Source organism: Mauremys mutica, chromosome 1 (assembly GCF_020497125.1).
Source record: "Mauremys mutica isolate MM-2020 ecotype Southern chromosome 1, ASM2049712v1, whole genome shotgun sequence".
NCBI lineage: Eukaryota > Metazoa > Chordata > Testudines > Geoemydidae > Mauremys > Mauremys mutica.
Window position 1 is genome coordinate 374,842,278 of NC_059072.1, and position 13,382 is coordinate 374,855,659.

At 60.8% G+C, this 13,382-nt stretch overlaps 2 protein-coding genes across 3 annotated transcripts; one reads left to right on the forward strand and one right to left on the reverse strand.

Moving 5' to 3' along the window:
* The first annotated feature begins 2,029 nt into the window (after nucleotides 1-2,029).
* LOC123363400 (60S ribosomal protein L23a-like) lies at nucleotides 2,030-2,892 on the forward strand. Its single transcript, XM_045004324.1, has 2 exons — nucleotides 2,030-2,068; nucleotides 2,626-2,892. The coding sequence occupies exons 1-2, from the start codon at nucleotides 2,054-2,056 to the stop codon at nucleotides 2,890-2,892; spliced, it is 282 nt and encodes a 93-aa protein (XP_044860259.1). The 5' UTR covers nucleotides 2,030-2,053.
* Nucleotides 2,893-4,509: 1,617 nt separating this feature from the next.
* Nucleotides 4,510-9,691, reverse strand: LOC123361884 (prosaposin-like). Of its 2 annotated transcripts, none has more exons than XM_045002077.1 (8): nucleotides 9,605-9,691; nucleotides 8,381-8,511; nucleotides 7,782-7,880; nucleotides 7,141-7,321; nucleotides 6,381-6,529; nucleotides 5,742-5,822; nucleotides 4,911-4,992; nucleotides 4,510-4,705 (listed from the first exon to the last, which is right to left on the reverse strand). In XM_045002077.1, exons 1-7 carry the CDS (start codon nucleotides 9,639-9,641, stop codon nucleotides 4,912-4,914), a joined length of 759 nt encoding a protein of 252 aa, XP_044858012.1. In that variant the 5' UTR covers nucleotides 9,642-9,691; the 3' UTR covers nucleotides 4,510-4,705; nucleotide 4,911. The 2 variants fall into 2 exon arrangements, with proteins under 2 accessions (XP_044858012.1, XP_044858011.1); XM_045002076.1 differs by having other exon boundaries at nucleotides 7,782-7,883.
* Nucleotides 9,692-13,382: the final 3,691 nt, after the last annotated feature.

Here is a 13,382-nt window from a genome sequence, read left to right on the forward strand (position 1 = left end):
CTCTCCAGCCACCTAACTCTGCAGGCAGTGGCTAGAGTAGGGTGACCAGACAGCAAGTGTGAAAAATTGAAAGTGTGAAAGGTGGTGGGGGGTAATATGTGCCTATATAAGAAAAATCTCCAAATACTGGGACTGTGCCTATAAAATCGGGACATCTGGTCACTCTAGGCTAGAGCCCCCACCCCCATGAGAATCCCAGTTTCATGCACCGCCCACACCCCCTACCAGAACTCCTGCACCTCTCGCAACTCCACCCGCCCCCTTACAGACCCCCACGCACCCTAGCCACACATCCCGGCCCCCAGGCCCTGCACCCCCGTGCCCAGATCCAGCTAGGGTGACCAGACAGCATGTGTGAAAAATCGGGACAGAGGATAAGGGGATAACAGAAATCTATATAAGAAACAGCAAAGAATCCTGTGGCACCTTATAGACTAACAGATGTTTTTGCAGCATGAGCTTTCGTGGGTGAATACCCACTTCTTCGGATGCAAGAAGTATTCACCCACGAAAGCTCATGCTGTAAAAACATCTGTTAGTCTATAAGGTGCCACAGGATTCTTTGCTGCTTCTACAGAACCAGACTAACACGGCTACCCCTCTGATACTATATAAGAAAAAGACCCAAAAATCAGGACTGTCCCTATAAAATCAGGACATCTGGTCACCCTGGATCCAACCCCCCACCTCCTGTATCCCTTGGACCCTCCCTCCCCCAAAGCCCTGGCAGGGCCACCGGAGCCAAACCCAGGGCCCAGCTGGTGGGGGGCAGGGAATCCCTCCTCCCGCCCCAACCTTCTCCCAGCCCCCGGGGCACCAGCTGTTCCAAAGAGATACACCCCCACCGCTCTCCGCTGCTTGATTGGCGCACTAACCTGTCTGTCACACCTCTCTGGTCTCTTATTGGTGCTCAGGGAATGTCCCGCCTCCCGCATTGTACTTTTGCCATCCAGGGCGGCACGCGGCTTTCCCGGGAAAGGGGTGGGGGTCTAAATGTGCGGTCCTGTGCCCTGGTCGCTGATTGGCCCCCGCGAAGAGCAAGCAGGACTGTGATTGGAGGCCAGACCAGGAGCTTTCCCTCCTCTTGGCTAGGTTGCACCACGTGGGTGAGGGTCTTCCTGGCTCCCTTGCCACATCCAAGTGCTTCCTTTCCCGGCCGGGGGGTCAGGGTTATAGGGACCAGCCCCGCCCTCTACAGCCGCTGCCAGCAGCCCCGGAGCAGGGAGGGGGGCAGTGCCCGGTGTGACCTGTGCGATCGCGGGGGGGCTATGGCCACCGCAAGGCCCCCAGCGCCGCCCCTGGCATCGAGTAAGGGGCCCGGCCTGAGCCTCGGGCGGGCACACGCTGCCTAGCCAACCCCAGGCACACTGTCCACCCCATGCCCCCCCGCCCCCATCCGCCCACCCCATGCACAGACACCTGCCTGATAATCAGATGGGGGGGAGCCCTATCTGTCACAGCTGCCCAGAAGCTGCGTGAGAGGAAGTGGGGAATTTTCTTAGTGCTTTGAGTGCGGTGTGTGCCTCAGTTTCCCGCTGTGCTGCATGTTTGCGAGGTGTTTATGGATGCAGAGGGCCAGGTGTGACCCAGCCTAGATCCAGACAGTCTGGGCACTTTAACTTAGCGCCTGATGGCCCCAAGGCCCACCCCATGGCGGGAGCCAGTGGGAGGGCGGAAGAGAAACACAAGGTGATCTGTTTGCCCAGGAAGGAAGACGAAGGGAGGGCTTGGAGGCGATATAGTGGGAGCTGCTGGGCAGGGGCTTCTGGACTGGGGACAGAGACCAGCGTGAGCCCGCCCAGGCTGGGACAGACCCAGCAAGGGCTGTGCTGAGACTTTCTAGGCTCAAGGCCCTTGAGAACAGCCTGGGCCGTGTCCAGACATACTGGTGATTGCTCCCTTGGGGGTGGTGGCCCAGAGGAGTGGATTCCCTAGGGGGCTGGAAGCTCACAAGTGTGGTTCCAGGAGGCAGCGGTGCCAAAGGACCTAACCCCAGAGAGAGAGTGTGACCGTCACACTGACGGGGGCTCCTCCCCGGGACCGAAGGGAGCTGATGGAGCACTGGCCTGTGAGTCCGTGACCCTGTGTTACACCCCAGCTTTTAAACAGCCCTGGGGACCCCTTCAGCTTGCCAGCCCCCAGGGGTCCCCCTCTTCCTTCAGGGTGGGCCATGGCATCCCAGCCCTCCTGCATCACACCCGGAGCTCTGCCCGGGAGCGCGGCTGAGCCAGCCAGGTGTGCAGGGACCCCCCGGCAGCCTGTCCCAGCAGAGCAGGGTTTATTGGTCAGCTGGGTGCAGGCCGGGCTGAGCTCAGCACAGAGACGTGAAGGCTGAGATACGGGCCTGCTGGCCAAGCCAGTGTCCCCCAGCCATGCGGCCATGGTCACCTGCCAGGCTCTGCCTCACCACTCCATTGCCCAGCCTGCTCTGGGTTGGTGTCAGCCAGGCCTTAACACCCTGTTCACCCTGCCCCAGACCAGTCCCTGGCGCACACACCCCAAGGCTCCTGCTCGGCCCCAAGCGCAGCTTTTTAACCCTGTCACACCCACTGCAAAGAGGGAAACTGAGGCATGCATCAGACTCAATTATAAATACCATAGAACGATCCCACTTTGTCATGCTAGCTACAGCTGGGGAACCTGCCTGCCTACTGGTTCCCTCTGACCACAGAGTCAGCCATGAAGATGATAGAGGATAAGAACACCCTGGTCTTCATTGTAGATGTCAAGGCCAACAAACATCAGATCAAGCAGGCTGTCAAGAAACTGTATGATATTGATGTGGCCAAGGTCAACACATTGATCCGACCCGATGGTGAGAAGAAGGTTTATGTCTGTCTTGCTCCAGACTCTGATGCATTGGATGTAGCCGACAAGATTGGAATAATCTAAAGTGCATCCGCCAAGAGCTGGGCAGCTGAGATAATAAACTTTGTAAAACCCAAAAAACGGGTTTCAGAGTGGTAGCCAGGTTAGTCTGTATCAGCAAAAACAACGAGGCGTCCTTGTTATAGTCCTCGTGGGGTATAGCCCACGAAAGCTTGTGCCCAAATAAATGTGTTAGTCTCTAAGGTGCCACAAGGACTCCGGGTTGTTTTTCCTGCTATCTGGGGCACTCTCTGTTCTCGTGCTGTCACTGCTGGCCCCTGTTCTGACCGGGAGGGGACGGGGCAGGCACTGCTTGCCCACTCACTGGGTGTCTCAGTGCTGGGCTTTCAGAGTAGCAGCCGTGTTAGTCTGTATCCGCAAAAAGAACAGGAGTACTTGTGGCACCTTAGAGACTAACAAATTTATTTCAGCATGAGCTTTCGTGAGCTACAGCATCCAAAGAAGTGAGCTGTAGCTCATGAAAGATCATGCTGAAATAAATTTGTTAGTCTCTAAGGTGCCACAAGTACTCCTGTTCTCAGTGCTGGGGCTGTTTCCTGCCCATCCGGCTGCCTTGTCCATTCCTGGCATGTGGTCTTTGTTCTGGCCACCCTGCCCTGCTCCGTTCTTGGCCTGACCTGGTGATGACGGCGCTGGGCTTTGCCGGGGGCCCTCACGGTGGAGTGCCTCACTGGGGTCCCCATGCAGGTTGGGGGGGCCACTAGCCGGGGGGCCTGGAGACAGCAGGCTGTGCTCCCCACTGGCTGGTCCCTTCTCCTGCTGGACCTATGGGGCGCCTGCACAGAGCTCCCTCCCACCCTTCCCCTCACCCTATTTGCCCCGCATGGAGCTGTGGGAAGAGGGTCTGGCTTGAAGGGGGCCTGGATCAGGGCCTGGGAATGTTGCAGGAGAGTTACATTGGGGATGGGGGACTTCCCTTGAAGGAAGGTCCCTGAGCTGTAACCTGAGCCAGGATGGGGGTTAGGAGAAGTGACACCTTCTGGCTGAGAGACTGAACAAAGGAGAGGAGGAGCTGCGGGGAGGGGGAAGAGAGCTGCTGGATGAGTTTTGTTTTCAGTCTTGGGCTGGATGGTGCAATGCAGGGAACCCTAAGCTGGGGTCTAAGCTCCCTGAACCCCCCAGAAGGACTTGATTGAGGGGTTCTGGTTGTACCTACACACTCTGCTTGGGACTGGGTTCCTGTCATCTAATAAACCTGTTTTACTGGCTGGCTGAGAGTCACGGTGAATCTCAGGAAGAGGGGTGCAGGGCCCTGACTCCCCCACACTCTGTGACAAGCAACATGGAGGATCCAGGTTGTATCTGGCTGAGCCGAGCTGAGTGATATCCCTGGGAGCGAGGCCCCAGAGCCGGGCAGCATGAGAGCAGGGACTGGGAGCTGGCAGGTGCGTCTGGTCTGGGAGGACCAGCTGATGTCAGCTGTGCAGCCAGGAGGTGGAAATGGAAGCCAAATCCCCCACCCCCTGCAGCTGTGGGGATGGCACATAACGCCCTGTTATAAACAGCTGCTGCACCCCACCCCAGAGGTGGCTGTACCTAGTGATGGGAGAGGTGGCGGTTGGGAGAGTCAGCGGTTGAGGACCCTGGCATCATGGATTGAGATCACAGAGACATCAGGTTGATATTGATCCTTTATTGCCCAAAGTGGGGAGGAGAAGCGGAAGTCAGAGGTGATAATGCTGCCATCCCAGCTGTCACACACCAAGGGGCGCTGTTGGAGCTGGGGGGAGCAGTGGGGGCTGACGGTTCCCTCTTGGAGGCATGCCCTGAGCCGGCGGGCACAGTTGCCCGCTGTGGATGGTGCATGGGCCCGGGCCTGGAGAGGAGGAGAGGGGTCAGTGTGGTGCCAGCAGAGGTACCCCTGGGGAGGGTGCAGGGTGCAATGGGGGGCCATGGGGCTGGGCTGGGCTCAGAGGGATCTGATAGCCAGAGGCACTGGCATGTGTCTGGCCTGGCACAGTGCTGCTCTCCCCCATGGACACCATCACGAGCAAAGCCCCCCCCCCATCTGTGGTGCTCACCTCACGGCCATGTCCAGGTGTCGATGCCAGAGCTGGTCTCTCCTTGGGCGGACTCCTCCGGCACCTGGCAGGCCTCTGCATCCTGGGGAGAAGGGACATGGCGTCTCCAAGGGCATTGCCAGCATGGGGCTGCAGGGGAGGCGCCCAGGGGAGGGGGGAATCCCTGCAGGGGGGCAGGGATCCCAGTGCCTGGGGGAGGCAGGGACCCTAGTAGTGTGGATGGAGGGGGGGGCATTCCAGAGGGGAGGATGGCTGGGGGAGGCCTGGGGACCCCAGCGGGGAGGACAAGGTGACAGCTCCCTTCCCATCCCCCAGGAGGGAGCTGGGTCAGTTTGCCATAGCAATGCCCTTTATGCCATGGGCCTGATCCTGACCCCTCCCTGGGGTAGCCCCGCAGCCTGTGCAGGAAGCTGCAGGGACCCCGGGCACTCAGCTTCCCCCTGCTACTGGGCCACGGCCAAGGTTTGTCAGCTGCTGTGAGCAGGGTCCCAGAACCGCTCCTTTAGCTCTGGCAGTTCCGATCCCTGGGCAAATAAGGGGCCCTTTGTGCTGCGCCACCCTCCCAGCCCCCCGTGTCTGGGGCAGAGCCATGGGCAGTGCCTATTCTGAGGAGGTGAGCAGGGACCCACGCCCTCTGAGGGGCTTGCTGGCAATCTGCCACCATCAGGCCACAGCCAGGTGTGGGGAGAGTGAGGGGGTGGTGGCTAATGCCACCTGCCCCATCTCTGCAGCCTGAGATCTGCCCGCCAGCGAATGCTGATTCTCTGGGGATGGTTAGTAACTAGCCCCCCGGCTTTGCTCGCTGGCCTGTCGGCCCCTCCAATCTCTTACCACACAGGTGGTGAGCGGGTCCTGGGGCACCCTCAGACCCTGCAGCAGCCTGGCTTGGTAGGTCGAAACAAAGTCGTTGCACTGCGGGAAGATGTAGAGCCTGCGTCATGGCCCCCGTGGCACCAAGGTGTCGACTGCCCCATGCTAGAGAGTGACCTCACTGACCCCCAGCTCTGCCTGGGGGAAAGAACCCAGGAGTCCTGGCTCCCTCCCAGCCCCCCTGCTCTAAGCACTAGACCCCGCTCCCCTCCCAGAGCTTGAGCTAGAACCCAGGAGTCCTGGATCCCAGCCCCCACCTGTTCTTCTAACCCACTAATCCCCACTGCCCTCCAGGAGTCCTGGCTCCTAGCCCCCCAGCTCTGACCCCTAGGCTCCACTGCCCTCCCATGGCTGGGAAAAGAACCCAGGAGTCCTGGCATCTAAACCCTCCTCAGCTCTAACCACTAGACCCCACAGATGAGCCAGGCTGGTGCTTTTCTAACACATACTTCAGCCTCTGCCCCCACGGCCCTGCTTGGGCGAATGAGTCCTCTGGGGCACTGTCCCATGCCCCATGGAGATGGCTGGGGACCCTCCCTTCTAGAGCCAATGCGGGACTGGGCTGGGGGACCCCAAGCAGATCTGAGCCATTCTACTGACCCTGGGGGAACCCCCAAAGTGCCGCTTGCATGTGCTGTTCATGACGTCTCCAAGGTCCCAGCTGGGCCTCACATGCTGTAGGTCGGGTTGGGCCAGGCTGGTGAAGGTCAGGCAGAGGTCACAGGCATCGCTGGGGGGCACCAGGCCACCTGGCACATGGAAAACAAGGATCTCACCCTCTCCCCTCTGGGGCATCATGCCTGCCCCCCAAGACCCTGCACTCCTCTTCTAAACCCATGGTGAGAGGGGGCCCCTCCGGCAGCAGGTGGGAGCAGGACCAGCATAGTCAGCTCTACGCTGCTCCCCTCCTGACATGTGGAGCCTGGCCAGGGGGCTGAGTGGGCATTTGAGGCCAGGGCATGGCCCTTGGGCAATGGCTGTCACTTAGAGCTACCCCAGGGCTGCTCTGCAGTACAGGGGTGCAGCCAGCTCGCAAGCTGCCAGTGGTACTGATTCCGGTACCTGCATGTCCACTCCGCCCCCGCCCCCCCCCCCCCCAGGAAGGATCCCGGTTTGATCCCCACTCGTTGCCCACTGCCACAGGCACCGTAGGTCTCCCTCAACTGGGTGGGGGGTCTCCCCTCTGTCCTGCACAGGTTGTGTGAGCCCATGCCCCAGGGACCAGGCCATACCCCCATTGGCCAGGGCGACTGGCTCAGATTTCCCTGGCATTGTGTCCAGCAGGGACAGCAACGCTCCGGGCTGGCAGCAGCCGGCTGATGCCTCCTTGCTCCGTGGCAGAGGGAACAAGTGGGAAAACCTTGGGTGGGTGGGGACTCCTGGCACATCTGCAGGCTGATACAGATCTCCTTGGGGTCCTGCCCGTCCTGCAGCGCCTCCGTGATCTTGGATTTGAACTTCTTCATCACGTAGCGGCAGAGGCGCCGCAGACCCCTGCCCACAACTCCACAGAGCTTGTCCTCGGCCTCAGCGATGGAGTCCTGCACGACACCGGTCCGGGGTTAGGACACAGCGCAGGACGTCCCCACCACTGCCTGAAGGGGGCGCTCGCTGGGCCCCGCCCTGACACCACTGCTGTGACTGCCCCAGGCACTGTCGTTGCAGGCTGTGTCGTCTCTATGGGATGCTGGGCCAGGGGACAGACACTGGGGCTGTGTCTGGGATTGGGGGAACCCTGACCCCAGGGGGCCATGTGCGCAGCAGGTGGAGGGGGTGACAGTGGGATCTAGACCCTCCTCTCCTTCCTGGTTGTACCAGGGCACTGGGTGCTGCCCATGCCCCCTGGCACCAGTGGCAGATGGCAATGGAGCAGACCCCACCCCCCCGCTCCCCACAGCCTGGTCTCAGAGCCCACCTGCTGCCCCCCCGCTCCCCACAAGGGCTGGAGCCAGGGGCCCTGGTGTAACACAGGGGCGTCCCCCCCGGCACCAGGGCCCTCACCTCGTCGGGGTCGTCACCGACTATAGACTTCAGCTTCTTCAGGATGTTGGTGCAGATGGTGCACCTGATGGAAAGAGCCTGCTCCCGGACGTGCCAGTCCTGCTGTGCCAGACACAAACCAGGGGTCACCACTCAGAGTGCCCCACATCACCCTGAGCCCCCTTCCCCCCACAGACCCCTCAGCCTCCCAGCCCCAAGACCCCTGCCCCCACGGACCCCTCAGCCTCCCAGCCCCAAGACCCCTGCCCCCACGGACCCCTCAGCCTCCCAGCCCCGAGACCCCTGCCCCCATGGACCCCTCAGCCTCCCAGCCCTGAGCCCCCTGCCCCCCTACGGACCCCTCAGCCTCCCAGCCCTGAGCCCCCGGCCCCCCGACGGACCCCTCAGCCTCCCAGCCCTGAGCCCCCTGCCCCCCCATGGACCCCTCAGCCTCCTAGCTCTGAGCCCCCTGCCCGCCACGGACCCCTCAGCCTCCCAGCCCTGAGCCCCCTGCCCCCCCACGGACCCCTCAGCCTCCCATCCCAGAGCCCCCCACACCACTCAGCCCCCTTTGGAGCTGGGATGGGATCAGAACAAGGGGGGGAAGCCCCCCGGCTCACCTGGGGCACGTGCTGCTCGAGGAGCTTGCAATCCTGCTGCCGTCCACACTGAGCCGCTGTGCCTGGATCCCTGCACCAAAACTCAGGGCCCAGCAGGCATTGCTTGGGGACCAGCTCCTGGGCGCAGAGGGCTGCAGAAAGAGGGGCACAGCAAGGAGCAAAACCAGACTGGGTTGGGAGTACAGTAACTGGTGGGATTTATTTATTATGTGCTACAGCAGCACCGAGATCAGGGCCCCACTGTGCCAGGTGCTGCCCAGACCTCAACCGAGATCAGAGCCCCGTCGTGCCGGGTGCTGCCCAGACCCCAACCGAGAAACTGAGGAATTTGAAGCCCAGGGTGATTCAGTGATTAGTCCAGGAGGGTCTGGGATATAGAGCAGAACTGAACCCAGTTCTCCTAAGCCCTAGCCCCACTGGGCTTGGGTCAACTCATTTTGGAGCTGGTGGTGGGCATGACTTTGCCAGCTCCGGAAAAATCGGTCAAGAAACCAAGGATCTGGAATAGACAGATCACCTTGGGTGCTCCCTGAGACACTGGCTCCCCAGCCAGGGTGCTGCACCAGGATTGGCTGCAGCTGGGATTGGGGTCACCTAGGGTGACCATACGTCCCGTTTTGGCCAGGACAGTCCCTTTTTTAAGCCCTGTGTTGGCCATCCCAACTTTTTTTTTGGCAAAAGTGGGCATTTGGCTGTTTGCTCTTGCTAACTTGATCAAACAAGAGCAAACAGGACAAACGCCGACGTTCGTCAAAAAAGTGGGCGTGGAGGAACGTGTGTGTGTCTGAGGGTGAGCAGAGATGCCAGCCCCGCACAGGGAGGGGTGGGAGGCTTCAGCTAGCTCCAGGCATCATCCCGTTTTCCCATTGGGAAATATGGTAATCCGGTCACCTGGCTAGGGCGCTGTGCCGGGATTGGTTGCAGCCGGGATCAGGGGCACCTGGCCAGGGCGCTGTGCCGGGATTGGCTGCAGCTGGGATCAGCTGTGCCTTCACATGGCGGGAGGCTCCCCTGGGATGGGTGGGCCCTGGATGTGCTGGAAACCCCCCTGTATTGGGGTGAGGCTCATATGCCCCCAGGGGCACTGCCAAGGCAGTTGCCAGGCTCTGCGGTGCTGGCTTGGGGGAGGGTCTGGTTCTGCCCTGGGTCTCTCCCGTGTGACCTCCCCCAAGGACTGTGCCGGGGAGGTGCCCCTGCGGGTGACACCTGCCAGCGGACACTTACCTGAGCCCAGCCAGAGGAGCAGGAGGAGAGGGGCCATGTCAGTGCTGGCAGCACACTGCCTGCGATGTTCCCTGCCCTGGCTTATAACGGGGCTGCCTCCTCCCCCCCCCGCCCGTCAGTGTCACTTCCCCCCACCCCAGCCCTGGCCCCGCCCTTAACTCTGATCTGTGAGGTTTCGTGAGCCACGTTTCCTGCCTTGCTCTGCAGGCGGGGGAGTGACAGCAGCCTTGCTCCCTGGGCCCTTCCAGCCCTGCCTGGGGCACCCTCTGGCCTCCACCACAGCCAAGCCCCCCCCCCCATATCTCATAGGCCAGTGCTGGGGCGGGGGGGGGGGGCTGTTACAAGTGCTGAGGCTCAGTCTGTGGAATGGCTCTGCCTGAAGTTCAGACAGGCCCCTCTGGCAGTGTGACACCCCTTGGGGCGCCCCCTCGGCTCCAGCACCTCCCGGGACTGACCCCAGAGCGTTCAGCCCCCTGCTTATCCCGTGAGCTCCCAGCAATGAGCCCGCCTGGATGGGACCCCAGGGCAAGCCTGAGGCAAGCCGGTCCCCCTGGCCTCTAACTCTCTTTGTTCCCCAACTCCTCCGTCTGGCTCCTTGGAGAGGATGGGCCCCGGCCATCAGTTGCCAGGATACAGAGTGTTGGCCATTGTCTGACCTGCGGGGTCTCTGCAAGGATCACACACTCTTGTCCCACCACTTGTGCAACACATGGGGGAAACTGAGGCACATCCAGTATTCATACAAAACATTAGGAAAATTGCCCAGGAAAGAGACAAAGAATGGCTGGGTAGGACTGAGGCTGGGCAGTCTCCTGGGTGGGACTCGGCGGGGGCATGGTTCTGGGCTCTGGGCCCCCCAAGATGGACTTTGCTGAATGTTCCTGCTTTCGATGCTAACAAGCTCTGATCTCCTGGTAACTGGTAACCCATCTGTGTCGCACACTGGCTGGGAGTCATTGCGAGTTTCAGGGGCAGGGCCCTTTGGGGTCCTCAGGCTTCCCCTGGGGTCCCATCCAGGCGGGCTCATTGCTGGGAGCTCACGGGATAAGCAGGGGGCTGAACGCTCTGAGGTCGGTCCCGGGAGGTGCTGGAGCCGAGGGGGCGCCCCAAGGGGTGTCACACTGCCAGAGGGGCCTGTCTGAACTTCAGGCAGAGCCATTCCACAGACTGAGCCTGGGCACCCATGACAGGGGCTCCCACCCCTCCCTGCCCCCCAGGCCTCAGATCCCTAAATGGCCCCCTCAAAGACTGGATGATGAAAGGATTAGAAAACCTGCCATAGAGCGAGAGACTCAAGGAGTTCCCCTATTTAACTCAACAAAAAGAAGGTTAAGGGGGGACTTGATCCCAGTCTGTCAGTACCTACAGGGGGAGCAAATATTTCATACTGGGCTCTGCAGCCTGGCAGAGGAAGGTCTCCCACGATCCAAAGGCTGGGAGTTGAAGCTAGACAAACAGAATGGAAATGAGGAGGACATTTGTACCAGTGACAGTAATTAACCAGGGGAACAATTTACCCAGGGCCATGGTGGATTCTCCATCACCGGCCATTCTTAAATCAAGACTGGCTCTTTTTCGAACAGATCAGCGCTAGGGATTGTTGTGGGCAGGTCTCTGGCCTGTGCTATGCAGAGGGTCAGACCAGGTGAACACACTGGTCCCATCTGGCCTGGGGATCTCTGAATCTAGCAGAGCTCTGACTCATGTTCCTGGACAGTTATTATGGTGTCTACAATTCCTACAGGAATATGGGCCTGGTGTGAGAGCACCCACAGAATCCCGACCTGCAGCTCCCGCTGCCTCCCCCCTGCTAACAATGTCCCTCAATCTCGACCCACAGCCCCCTGCTATTCCAGCCCTGGGCTCCTCAACACCCATTGCCATCCCGAGCTGCAGCCCCCCTCCCCCGTGCAGTGCTTTCACACAGCTAATGGCGACTAGGCTGAGAACAGCCAAACTCAGTGCAGTCATGACCTGTGTGAGCTCTTGGACCCAGACTGTTCAGTGCCTGGGTCGCCCTGGGCCAGGCGGGGGGTTGGGGGGAGAGGGACATGATGTGGCCCAGTCCAGCCCAATGTCTAGTTTTCCCTCCCCGGGGCAAACGGGAAAGGGGAGCAGCTGTGATCTCCCCCAGATGCCCAAGTCCAAGGAATGCAGGCCCTGATCTGCTCTGGCACCCCCCACCCCCTTACTCCATTTCCAGCGTGGCTCTCCTAGAGGGGGCGTTGGGACATATCAGGACACCTGGGTTCTAGTCTGGGCTCTGCGTGAACTCGGGCAAATCCTTCCCCTTCTCCGTGCCTCAGTTTCCCCCATACACTGAGGCGAGCCCCTGCCCCAAGAGGGTCGCAGGTCACCTCTCAGCTCAGCCCAGCTCCAGTCCCTCTGGCAGAGCTGAGGGTTTGTGGCCTCGCTAGGTCCTGGGTGACTTGGTGGCTCGTGTTCCCTTTTGCAGACATGTGGGGGCGGATCGGGGGTGTGGGGCTGGGGCGTGGGGGGCGGGTCGGAGGGGGGTTGTCCCCTCCCCAATAGGTGAATGCCTGGGAAACTTTCAGGGTCGGGGAGGCGCAGTTCTTCATTCCCACCACTAGATGGACCCACAGCCACGTCTCACATTAACAGGCCCACACGTTACCATGCCCGTGGGCAGCTGGCATGTAGCTTTTCTGCTTAGGGCCCGTCCCCTGCCCGCTGCTCCCCCTTCGTGCCAGCCCGGATGGGGCCCTGACCCCATGGATCCAGGCCGCCCAGGGGTACGGACACTGGCCGTGAGCTGGGCACAGACCCCCTGCTCTTAGGCCCAGCCCGGGCTGCCCTGGAGATGATGGACCCCTTGTCCCAGTCCCACCCCTGTGGGGGGAGATATGTGGGGGCACCTCCCTGGGGGAGAGGGGAGGATGGCATCATCACTCCCCCAGTACCCACCTCTCGTGCACCGCGACTCGTCCCCAGAGCCTGGCCCTGGGGGGGGGGTCCCATGGCCCCTTTTTGAAGGCACTTGCAGGGGCATATGTAGGTGATAGGCCATGATAATGTCACCCCCCCTCCTGGCCGCAGGGTGTGTGTGTGGGGCAAGGGAGGGCAGGACTGCATCAACCTGGCTGGTGTGCACAGGGCTGCCCGGGGGGGGGGGAGGAGAAGTGGGGCAACTTGTGCCGGGCCCCGCAGGGGCCCCCACGAGAATACAGTATTCTATAGTATTGCAACTTTTTTTATGGAAGAGGTCCCCAAAATTGCTTTGCCCCAGACCCCCTGAATCCTCTGGGCAGCCCTCGGCGTGCAGAAGGCAGAGTCTGGCTGGGAGCCCCCTGATCCGAGCTGGAAGAGGGGCTGCTGGGGGTGGGGGTCGTGGCTGGAGCGGGAGTGTCTGGGTGTTGGGGGCAGGCTGGAGTTAATGGTTGGTTGTGGGACCTTAACTCTGAGTCTCGGGAGTTTAAAAAGACTGATTCCCACCTCATCCCCCGCAAATGTAACCCCGACTCTGGATTTCCTGCCTTGACTTATGGGGCAGGGTCTGGGTCTGACCAGCGCCTGACATGGGAGGGGGGCGCTGGGACTGGGGCTGCTAGGCAGTACAGACGCCCCCGACTTATGCAATCATTCCGTTCCGGAAAGCCTTGCGTAGCTCGAATTTTACACAAGTCGGAAACGTATACCCGTATGTTACGCAAAAACTTCCGCAACTCGAAAATCCTATTTCTGGTTTATGGAACTTTTTCCGTAAGTGCGAATTTGCATAAGTTAGGTCTTGCATAACCCGGGGAGCATCTGTACTGTA

Coding starts and splice junctions, on each gene's coding strand:
- LOC123361884 (XM_045002076.1), bottom strand. CDS start 9,641: ATGGCCCCTCTCCTCCTGCTCCTCTGGCTGGGCTCAG. Junction 6,530..7,140: donor GGAGTCCCCACCCACCCAAG/GTTTTCCCACTT, acceptor TCCATGTGCCAG/GTGGCCTGGTGCCCCCCAGC. Junction 5,823..6,380: donor ACTTTGGGGGTTCCCCCAGG/GTCAGTAGAATG, acceptor ATCTTCCCGCAG/TGCAACGACTTTGTTTCGAC.